This window comes from Leiobunum rupestre, chromosome 6 (assembly GCF_980474605.1).
Source record: "Leiobunum rupestre chromosome 6, qqLeiRupe1.1.hap1, whole genome shotgun sequence".
In the NCBI taxonomy this organism is placed as follows: Eukaryota; Metazoa; Arthropoda; class Arachnida; order Opiliones; family Sclerosomatidae; genus Leiobunum; species Leiobunum rupestre.
The window spans coordinates 44,740,610-44,752,855 of record NC_143389.1 but is presented as its reverse complement, the minus strand read 5'-3'; the positions used below and the strand labels follow the sequence as shown (position 1 = coordinate 44,752,855).

General features: G+C 41.2%; 1 protein-coding gene across 6 annotated transcripts in view; it reads right to left on the bottom strand.

The window, feature by feature from the left end:
* The window catches only part of Stacl (SH3 and cysteine-rich domain-containing protein), a 152,043-nt gene that overhangs the window by 23,515 nt on the left and 116,282 nt on the right, over nt 1–12,246 (bottom strand). For all 6 annotated transcript variants that reach the window (XM_090180018.1, XM_090180019.1, XM_090180020.1 and 3 more), the window contains exons 5-8: nt 11,593–11,757; nt 10,205–10,285; nt 6,507–6,680; nt 484–644 (exon numbers count right to left, since the gene is read on the bottom strand). In XM_090180018.1, the coding sequence (XP_090036144.1) occupies nt 484–644; nt 6,507–6,680; nt 10,205–10,285; nt 11,593–11,757 (581 nt within the window). The remainder of the gene's footprint in view (nt 1–483; nt 645–6,506; nt 6,681–10,204; nt 10,286–11,592; nt 11,758–12,246) is intronic.

Below are 12,246 nucleotides of genomic sequence, written 5' to 3'. Positions count from 1 at the left end.
GCTACGACCCCGACTCTATTTCCGAAATTTCCTTTTCCAAAATCAATTACGTCCGGAGTTGTAAGTCGCGCGGTGCCGTGTATTAGAGATCCCGAGAGCCCAACAGTCGCGTTTTCTTCAAAGGCCCGCGCTTGAATATTTAGAATATAAATCTGGGGATACTACTCCTCTCTTCCCCCCGCACTCTCGTACAGTACCTATAAACTTTGAGGGGGTTTTTAATCATAGCTAAAAGCACGTGCCCATAAAAAATAACGTAAAATAACAACCCCGGAGGAGCATCCCCGGGATTCGAGAAGCGGCTTACGTCCGCGCCGAAGCGTTTCGGAGTTTCTTCCCCGAACGCGTCAGCCTCGCAATTTCCAAATTATTTACATGACCATACCGTCAAGATAGCCCCGAAATAGCTAAGCCTAGCCGTCGGTAGACGATATACGCGTATTCGTCGATAAAGATCTGGTTCGGACGGAAGAGATTAGTTACCTTTGCTGCAACCTAAGCAGAGCGTCGAGAGCTTCGTGCAGTTGCCGGATTTGCGACTCGAGGTTTACCACGTCTTGTCTCAAACTATCCGACTTGGAAGGCAACGAGAGCTGGGACAGCCGGTCGATCACCAATTCGTCCTTTAGCGAATGCGCGGACTCCTTCTCGGCGAAAGCGGCGGCAGGGCGACGGCGAACGCGACGCCGGGATTTCGAACGAAGGGATCGCGCGGAATGCCCGCCGAACGGAAATCCACAGCGGTGCAGTCGAGAGAAGTGAAGAGGAGCGAAAGAACGTGTTACAGGCGCGCGCCGCCAAAAATCCAGCCAGCAATGAGTCCGGTTCCGCCGCCGACGAAGAATGGGGGAGAGGAAGAGGAGAGAGAGAGAGGATGTGCGATGAGGAAAAAACACGGGTGTTTAAAAATAAAGATAGGAAATGGGGGAAAAGAGAAATATAGAAAAAAATATTACAAAAATATTGAACGAGTTCCCCCCCCCCTTTTTTTCCAAATCTGGTTTATGAAACCATTTTCTCAGATTTAAATTCATTTCCCTCCGGCACAACTAGCCATTTTTCCTGATAATGGAATTTTTTTCTTATTCGTTCGTAGCTACTTTACGATTTTCGGATAACGGTTTAAACGTATTCGAGGAAACTATTTAGGATGGTTTTTTCTATTCGCGTTGCGGTTTGTATCGCGTTCGAGAGATAAGCCTATTACGAAAAATATTTAGCGCTCGAATGTCCCTCGAAACGCATTTTCTCGGGCTCTTTTAGTCATAACCACCCGCGACTTAAAAATGTTCCAAACTTCTTCTCCACGAAGGACGCGTTAACGAGATTAAGCCCTACACGTTAAGCAAAAACGTAGAGCTTTCTGTGATTTGTTTAAGCCCGTAAAGAAAACTTTAGCGTGATCCTTAACATTGTTATCCAACTCTTTTATAGGCTTAATTTTTTAAACGCATAGTTTTAAACCGTAAAAATATCTACATATTTTCTCCGTTAATTAATTTGCATTGATGTATTCTTTTCGGCTGACATTTTTATAGAGATATTTTCGGAGTAGTTTTTGAAATAAAATATTACATGGTATAAGGAGACAGAACCAAAAAAATGGAAAAAAGGCAAAATTATTTGAAAATTTGTGAATTACAGCGATCACTTTGGGACTAAAAGACGCAGGGCTCGCGAACAACCGATACTTTAGAGTACGCTTCTCTGGTCAGAACATCGGGCAACGATACAGTGTTTGTCAAATAATATAGAGAATAAGATAACGTATCTCATATACGTTCCGAGCTATAGTCCATCGATTGAGTACGATAATATGGATCAATTTTCCGGCGCAGTTCGATAAGAGGGTATACAGTATCTTTGACGCTACCTCTCCCCATATCCACATAGAAACGACCTATAAAATTTGACATTGGCGAGGCCCGAATCCAGTATCTCGGCCATTTATCCGTGGGCGTTATTAGCCTTCAAAAGGGAGACGGACATTGGGACAGCCAGTTGTATAAGTTTTAATATTGCCACCCTCAAATATCGGGGAAACGGAGTACGAGCGTATATATTTTATCTTTCCTCCCTGTCTAGTTAGCCCTTTCGGTTAACCATCGCGGCAGCCGTTTGGCCCACTATTAAATGGTCGGGTGTCTGCGGAGAGGGAGGCCAAAGAGTCGAATAATTGGGCCGCAGCGCACTCAGTCCGCGTACGAGAAAGAAAAAATCCTAAATGGCTTCTTTGGAGAAGAAGGGAGCCCAGCGTGCGGTATACTGTATTCCCGAGGTGTACGTAAGAGGACGTTTATGGCAAATGACGTTTTCAAGCCCTCCTTTTTTATATATTTTTTAGCCTTCTTCTCTCTCCTCTCGTTTTTAGCACCCGTCATTTTTACAGAGGAAAAATACTCTAACTGGGATGATGGGGGAAGTGAGAGAGAGAGAGAGAGAGAGAGAAAGAGAGAGAGAGAGAGAGAGAGAGAGAGAGAGAGAGAGAGAGAAAGAGGATGCGGAGGAAATAACTGTCTCGAGAATCGGTCGAAAGAATGGCTTGGTTACAAAAAAAGGGAGAGATAAAAGTCGTATAAAGATTTCTTTTACTCGAAATTTAATGTTACTAAATTGAAGATCTGTCTGTGGCGCGGATGGGTTATAGTCGTTGCGCATCCGGTTTAAAAATACGCCGCGGAAGGAAAGACTTCAATTAAATGACCGGTTAAATAGTAAATGCTGTAAAATTACTTCCTGTTTGTTTTATAAATGTAACCGATAAGGGATAATTTGTTGGTTTTGGCGAACATTCGGTACTTCGCTTAAATTTAACCTAAGAATCGACTACGTAGTAAAACGAATGTTTTATTATGAATTCTTGTTTTCAATAAAAACATTTTGAAGGTTGAAGTTTTCATTTGGGTAACCCTGCTACGTGGAATATACGAAAATTGTGATTAAGAAAAAGCGCTCGGATAAATGTAATATATATAAATTAAATGATATAATTATAGTATATTATAATTATAATTTACTGAATTTTGAGTTATTTCGAAATAACAAAGGTATTATTATTGCGAAATACCAGTTCTATAACCAAGGGATACTTATTGGGAAATCAAAATTCTATAACCAAGGGATACTTATTGGGAAATCAAAATTCTATAACCAAGGGATCCTTATTGCGAAATCCCAGTCCTCTAACAAAAGGGATACTTATTGCGAAATCCCAGTCCTATAACCAAGGGATCCTTATTGCGAAATCCCAGTCCTATAACCAAGGGATCCTTATTGCGAAATCCCAGTCCTATAACCAAGGTATACTTATTGCGAAATCCCAGTTCTATATACAAGGGGTCCTTATTGCGAAATCCCAGTCCTATAACCAAGGGATACTTATTGCGAAATCCCAGTCCTATAACCAAGGGATACTTATTGCGAAATCCCAGTCCTATAACAAAAGGGAAACTTATTGCTAACTCCCAGTCCTATATACAAGGGGTTCTTATTGCGAAATCCCAGTCCTATAACCAAGGGATACTTATTGCGAAATCCCAGTCCTATAACAAAAGGGAAACTTATTGCTAACTCCCAGTCCTATATACAAGGGGTTCTTATTGCGAAATCCCAGTCCTATAACCAAGGGATACTTATTGCGAAATCCCAGTCCTATAACCAAGGGATACTTATTGCGAAATCCCAGTCCTATAACAAAAGGGAAACTTATTGCTAACTCCCAGTCCTATAACAAAAGGGAAACTTATTGCTAACTCCCAGTCCTATATACAAGGGGTTCTTATTGCGAAATCCCAGTCCTATAACAAAAGGGAAACTTATTGCTAACTCCCAGTCCTATAACAAAAGGGAAACTTATTGCTAACTCCCAGTCCTATAACAAAAGGGATACTTATTGCGAAATCCCAGTCCTATAACCAAGGGTTACTTATTGCGAAATCCCAGTCCTATAACAAAAGGGATACTTATTGCGAAATCCCAGTCCTATAACCAAGGGATACTTATTGCGAAATCCCAGTCCTATAACAAAAGGGATACTTATTGCAAAATCCCAGTTCTATATACAAGGGGTCCTTATTGCGAAATCCCAGTCCTATAACCAAGGGAAACTTATTGCTAACTCCCAGTACTATATACAAGGGGTTCTTATTGCGAAATCCCAGTCCTATAACCAAGGGATACTTATTGCGAAATCCCAGTCCTATAACCAAGGGATACTTATTGCGAAATCCCAGTCCTATAACAAAAGGGAAACTTATTGCTAACTCCCAGTCCTATAACAAAAGGGGTTCTTATTGCGAAATCCCAGTCCTATAACCAAGGGATACTTATTGCGAAATCCCAGTCCTATAACCAAGGGATACTTATTGCGAAATCCCAGTCCTATAACAAAAGGGAAACTTATTGCTAACTCCCAGTCCTATATACAAGGGGTTCTTATTGCGAAATCCCAGTCCTATAACAAAAGGGAAACTTATTGCTAACTCCCAGTCCTATAACAAAAGGGAAACTTATTGCTAACTCCCAGTCCTATATACAAGGGGTCCTTATGGCGAAATCCCAGTCCTATAACAAAAGGGATACTTATTGCGAAATCCCAGTCCTATAACCAAGGGTTACTTATTGCGAAATCCCAGTCCTATAACAAAAGGGATACTTATTGCGAAATCCCAGTCCTATAACCAAGGGATACTTATTGCGAAATCCCAGTCCTATAACAAAAGGGATACTTATTGCGAAATCCCAGTCCTATAACCAAGGGATACTTATTGCGAAATCCCAGTCCTATAACAAAAGGGATACTTATTGCAAAATCCCAGTTCTATATACAAGGGGTCCTTATTGCGAAATCCCAGTCCTATAACCAAGGGATACTTATTGCGAAATCCCAGTCCTATAACAAAAGGGAAACTTATTGCTAACTCCCAGTACTATATACAAGGGGTTCTTATTGCGAAATCCCAGTCCTATAACCAAGGGATACTTATTGCGAAATCCCAGTCCTATAACAAAAGGGAAACTTATTGCTAACTCCCAGTCCTATAACAAAAGGGAAACTTATTGCTAACTCCCAGTCCTATATACAAGGGGTCCTTATGGCGAAATCCCAGTCCTATAACAAAAGGGAAACTTATTGCTAACTCCCAGTACTATATACAAGGGGTTCTTATTGCGAAATCCCAGTCCTATAACCAAGGGATACTTATTGCGAAATCCCAGTCCTATAACCAAGGGATACTTATTGCGAAATCCCAGTCCTATAACAAAAGGGAAACTTATTGCTAACTCCCAGTCCTATATACAAGGGGTTCTTATTGCGAAATCCCAGTCCTATAACCAAGGGATACTTATTGCGAAATCCCAGTCCTATAACCAAGGGATACTTATTGCGAAATCCCAGTCCTATAACAAAAGGGATACTTATTGCGAAATCCCAGTCCTATAGCAAAAGGGATACTTATTAGCAGAAACATTTGGCTGCAACATGACGATACGCGTTCGGGGAATTATAATGTTTTTATCCGTGACGTTTAAATTTGCTTTGGCCTCATTCGGTGAGTATAACTGTCTTTTCCCTTTCTCGATACGAACGATGCCAAGTTGCGCGCTAAGGTATCTCTCTTTTGAGAAAATGATAATTTACGGCGTGGAGTCCCCGGTGCAGAGAATCGATCGCTTTTATAAAGCAAGCGCGGAAGAGATGAATGCATCGCCTTCCTTCGCGTTACAGTGTCGGTATCGAGATTATACCGACGGAATAATGTCGCAAACAGACAAAGCGAGAAGGGAGTTCGACTAAAAATAGCCTCTCGCTTGTCTTGACGCGCCAGCCCGACTATATGGGTTCCCTTTATTTCTCATCGCGTCACTAGTTTTCCATTTTGCCATCCGCGGGCCCTAATGAGTCTTACATTCGCGTCCTTTCCATTCCATTAAGGGGCTCATTAACCCTTCAGCTTTATTTCGAAAGCCCCGAAAGGAACACCGGCGCTGTCATTTATAACGTATTTCCAGGTACGACGTGATTGTTTTCATTTCAAATGCCGACCGAAGTGTCATTCCAATTAGCCGGATTTCGGTCAAATAGAGATACCTTATGTCACCGTCATACACCCGCAAATGTATAGCTAATTCCTTCTGGGATACAGCGCGTTTTTTTTTGTGAAAGGAAGAAGCCCACACGCGGCGAACCTCTATTTGGATACGACGGTTTTTTGTTCCGGGGGAATCTTCTCGGCATCGGCCATCTGTTCGTGATAAGGTCGAGATTGGTAGTGTATCTCGACGAACCCCGGGGCTGCAGCGCCTGTCATCCCGAATTATCGGAAAAACAACGAGAGAAAGAGGTCAGCGGACTCGATCCCCCGCGGCGCGTGCGGCCCGTGGATCCGAATAATTGTTGTCACGAGCGTCGTGTCGCGCTGGGAAAATGAGATTGGCGACCCCGACCGCGAGTACCGTAATCGAATGAGTTTGGAGGGAGACAGATAAAGATACTTTTGGCTTACCGCTTGGTATTCGTATTCGGCGTCCGTTTGGGGCAGGGTGAAGAAGTGCTTGGTGGTAGGTATGGCCAGTCGATCGACGGGTAACGATTTGAGAAAATGGTTCAAATCCACTCGGCTGTTAGACGCTTGGCAGGTGCTGGCGATGTAATCGTAGTGCTCGGCCTGCTCTTTCGCCTGCGTTGGAATCGACCACGCCATCACCCATTAAGGAAGATGACCGACGAATAATAGAGAAGAGGCGTGCCCACCGAAGAGAAAAGAAAACGAAGAGAAAAAATTCTTAGCGTGATCGTATAACAACAGAAAGTCAACAATGCCGCGCGCTGGGATGAAGGTCAGCCCGACGGTTCTCGCAAATTTGCCGATCAATTGATAAACCGTTACTCTCGGTGTTCCGCGTACGACCCCTCCCGTTTTTCTTTAAAGAAACTCCCGAGTCCATCGCTACTTCGTAACGTTTACATTTCCCGTCTTTCGCCGTAAGGTTTAGTTTCGTTCAATAGCTATATCGTTCGCGACAAGGTCGTGAAAGCGCTCTAAAAAATATATCTTCAACGTAACGCGAGGGCAAGCCCCGCAATTTCTATCTTTCTCTCTCTCGTGGGTTGACGTGGTAATATTTTTCACACTGGGATTGTGGGAGGAAAACGGGAGAGATAAATTTGGGGTCTATCGGCCTAAAAGTCTTCATCACCCGGCCGCTCGTAAAAACAAGATTCCAAAAGGGAAGAGAATGGGACGCGCGGAGAAGTAAAGAGAGAGACAGAGGAGGTTTCTTTTTATCACTTTCTGAAAACTGGGATCCGAAAATATCTTTTAGGGATCTCTTTCTCTTCCTTCTCACACTCGCACTCTTGAAACGCAAAGATACTGAGATGGCGAGGAGGCGATGGCAAAACATGGCTGAAGCCTAAACTCGGAGCCAACAACATTTGGGGAAGGCCGAGGGGGTTTCCAAGACAGTTTTCGGAGTGTCTGCGAACTATTTGGCCATCCTCCCGCCTTACATTAGAACAAGGAGGGGGGGGGGTGTCATCTTGTGTTTAGAATAACAGGCTACATTCCAAAAATGTGAAAAAGATAAAATGTAGAATAGGGAAATTTGGTTTCCGGTCATAAGGTTTTCATTACATTAATTGTCTCTAACGGCTGCGAACAAAGTTCAAATGCCAATTAAAATAAAAGGAGAATTGACTAACCAAAATTTGAATAAATACATTTTTAATTAAATGTTTACTTAAGCAATAATTTCGTGGTTTTTAATTTAATTTTAGTTGATGAGCCTAATGAGTTTCAAATTCTTTTATTAAAAAAAATAATTTATTATTCTAATCAGCGCCATCAGATAAAAAAACCATTTAATTAAAAATTCATTGATCGTTTTTTAGTTGGAGTCACCTTCTATAATCGACTAAAAAATCGTCTGATTTTTTTGGATTTATCACAAAACCGAGGTTAAATTCACCAATCTTTTAACCCTTACCGACAATCACGTAAACTAGGTCAATTATGGCACAAAGAAGTTAACAACTTTGCAACAACAAAAAGAAACGTAGTCTGGTATTGTTTTTATCCATCGTTCCATTTTGATCTAGAGATCAGGATATCCCCCAAACCAACCTTTTTTAAGTAGAGGCTTCCCGAACTGTTTCTATTGTAAAAATGTGGGATCGCCAAGTGAGGGGGGGGGGGCTGGTTTTTTAGGTCAAGAGAGTCAGAGCGAGGAAATAAAGGTATAGAAAAACGGGGGGAATATCCCGAAATTCCTCGGATAGCTAAAAGCAATCTCGGTGAAGCATAAACGAAATCAATAGAGAGAGTGGGATGCCGTGGCTGCAAGAGTGAAAGGAAGAGAAAATTACCTTAAAACCGCCAGAACCGATATAAAAGGATCCCCCCCCCCCCCCGATGCAGGCTAAAAATACTTTGGTTACTATCATTTAGTCCCCCCCACACGCAAGTCTGCCACCTACAGTACAGCTAGTATCGAGTTCGTAGATACTCTATATTACGTCACACGAAAGAAACTATATGACGTAACTCGAGATATATGGTTAGTGTTTAATTGAATATTTTGAATTTTTCATACTTTTAATAACTATATTTATTATTTCCAGGAAATATAATAACTCCATTTAAGCTAATGCTAACTAAGTTATTGCGTAACTTTATTTAATTTAGTCTGAATTTCTCAATTTGTTTATCAATAAGGAACTTAGAATTTACGCAAAGTCATTTAGTCGCATTTTTGTGAAGTATACGATTCTCCAATAAAAAACAATTCCTAACAGTTACGCTATTTTGGCCGTAAGACAACAAGAAAGGTCTCAAAATAGGTCAGACTCCCTATGAGACAAGACGTTTGTGAGAAATATTTAGTACCGCGGAGTAAAGATCGCGATATACGAGGAGCAGACTGTACTCCCGTTTACCTTTGACCCGCGTAAGTAGTTACCCTTATTTCGACTATAGGTTGCTTGGATTTTTTTTTGGTGGAGGGGGATTAGGTTTTAGTGGGTGTCTGCGAGAGCTGCGGGGAAAGAGAAGTTAAGATACGTTAAAAGCTTTCCATTAAAGCCCTCTGACCGGGCGCGTCAAGCTTCATCCGCTAAAATACGAGCTGAGAGCCGCGGGCCACACTCGCTGCTTTATAGAAGAAAACCCTCAACCCAGAAAAAAATAGGTACACTCCTAGTTTCTGACGAGACACAACCCTTTCGAGATAAGACGTATAACAGTCGACCCTCGGCTTGTAGTTTCGTGTTGGGAAATCGGCTCTTCAGCGTACTGCCAGGATAAAACGTTGGACCTTATCCCTGGAGATACCAGAGGCCCAATGTGACGCGAAAATGTTAAAAAGTTTATATTTAACAACAGATATCTAATTTATCTCGCGTCAATTTCAGCCCCACTTCGAGTGTTGTTTTACGAAAAGATATCAAATATTGTTTTAAAAACGGCTCCAGCACCATTTTTATTTTAACTCGAGTCTGAAATCGCCGTTTTTATCCGATTCTAAAGAAAGTGTCAAAAAGTGCCGCTTTTGGCCGGTTGTTTATCGTTATTGCCGGTGGAAAGGGTTTGCGCGAGATACGCCAGTGGGGTTGAGCGATGGTTTTCAGATATCAAATACTAAAAATGGTGGTAGGAGCTGATTACGCGTACCCATTTCGCGTTCAACGTCCCATCCTATCACGGTGAGAGTGGGACCACTTTTGATGTATTCATTTAATCTAGGATTATAGAGGTTAGAGGGGCCCGAAAATCTTTATTGAAGCGATATCTCCTCTTTTTGAGTAAATGTTATGGCTCTTCGGTTTATAAAGTCGCTTATGTTTTTGAAAGCTGTCCAACCTCCGTCGCGAACACTTTAACTTTTTATATCGACTCTCTTTGGTTAGAAACTTGCCAGAGAATAAAAGGTTTTAAAGGGTTCTTTTGGTGGGAAGACTTTTACAAGAGGGTTTGTGGCAAGCCGATGGGCACCATTGCTCGGAAGAGATTTCTTTCCCGTCAAAACTCTCCCACTCTTATGGCTTCGAGTCTCACTCTTTACGTCGATATATCAACAATGCGGTTGGGAAAATGACATTGAAATCGTTTTTAAACGGCTTTAAGCGCTTGGAGGTCGAAAGAAAGAGAGATTTATCCCAAGGCTTACGATGTTGATGGGAAATAGAATTTGGTCGCGGGCTTACCTTAGCGCTGAGTAATTCGGCCGTGCTTAGTACAGAACTGGTCATAACGTCGCTCAAATCCATATAGACCTCTTCCAGTTCCTGTAAATACAAGATCAAGATGTCACCGACATTTAAGTACACACAATCCCCCCCCCCGATGTATTCACTATACTTTAAATATTTAATTTAAATTTGAACAAATTTACAATCATCTTGTACATTAACTTAACAAAACCACGAATTTTTCAAGTTAAATGGTTTTAGAAATAAGGTAGCGAACCGCTAACGAGTAGTTGGCGCCTGTATCAATTGGCACGAAATTCAAATATGACAATGGTGCATACGCGGGTTGTGGGGCTCCGCGAATTGGCCCGAAATCTTACTTTACAAAAGGATTCTCCGTTTTGTGTCGGAAATCGGGCTTTTTAAGTCTTAAGGGTCGGGGTTGCACAATGGACCTCTGGTCGAAGTGCGCGAATGGGTCCTTAGCCCTTCACCCCTTTCACTAATAATAATAATACTTGACATTAAAATTTCTTAATACAACCGAAAAAAAGTTCAGAAATGATCAGTACTAACTAAAAATATAATATTCAACCAAGTCGGTTATAATTAAAAAATAAATTATGCACATTTAAATTTCCCAAAATCAATAAAATTGGCCAATATACCACTTCCGGAAGTTCCGGGGTTCCGATCTCACAAATGTTAACAATGCCAGCGAGGACATGATATTTTCCATCGATTGAGTATAATGCGTCTTTGTACCGCGATAAATCGTGCGAAAACCGTCGTCGTCGGCGGCGGACACAGTACGTGAAACTAATACACACCAATCCCTAGGGATTGTGTAAAAATTGATTTTCAATATTACTTAAGTTTAAAGTGATCTCGTCCCTGGTAGGCGACTACTCGCAATACACCAGTGTGCCGCGGCTAGAACATTTATACAGGCGCTATTCGATCAAAAATAGGCTTCATTACCAAGACGTTTTATTTTTATACACCTTTCATTTTCACGGTTAAAATTCAGAGTAGTTTTTCCCCCGTCAATTTAACTATTATACCGTAAACGAGTTGGGTTTGTTTCATTCTATATCGACCGTGACGAAAATGTGAGGGGAAAAGAATACGTTTTTCTTTAAATTTGGCCATCGCGTGGAATTTCCAAGGAGTCGGAATATTCCGAAATAGCGAGGCGTTGGGCTTAAAATAGAAGCGAGAAAGAATTCGATTCAATTGCGAGTTGAATGTTTAGGGAAAACAGCCTGATACTGGCAATGTCGTATCGCTGGGAGAAGGGAAGAGGTGCAGCGGGAGTTAAAAAAAGGGGCGAGAGCTATCCGCGTCTTCGTAAGAGTTATTCGTTATTATAGCGTGAAGACGAACTAATTAGGCAGGCCCACCTCTAATAGTTTTGGCAGCGTGAGGGAATAGTAGTGCTCCAGCATTCCGTTGGTGGCGTGCAGTTGTTGTACGTAAGCGTTGTGCATGTCGTAGTACTCCGCCAACTGCTGATGGTTACGCAACGTCATCAACCTATGATACGCCTCCGTGTAGTCTTGGTGACACTGAAATTAAAAATACTCATTTAAAAAATATTCAGGCATGATTTTTACGTAATCTATTAGACGTAAATTTAAAAACGGTTACCAGAATTAACAATCATTCATTAATGTTCTAGACATTTTTAATTACTATTATTTAAGCGATAAGTAATTTATTGCTATTTAAACGGTAAATTTAATTATAATCAAATTAATGGAAATTTAATTATACTTCAATTATAAGTTTATTTTTTGAACACTAAACAAGTGAAAAATGCAGTCTATTTTATTTAAAATAGAACAATATTATAAGATATGCAATTTATTTAAAATAATATTTTAATGTAATAAGAACCATCTATGGACTGCATTGCAAAAAGTATAAAATACGCGAATAGGTAGAATCAGGAATTCATACCTCTAACTTGGAATGGTAATTATCTCGCCCGATTTCCGTCTCTATCTAGGGGACCGTTTTTTTTCCATCATTTTGACGTCAGAGCATACGTGTTT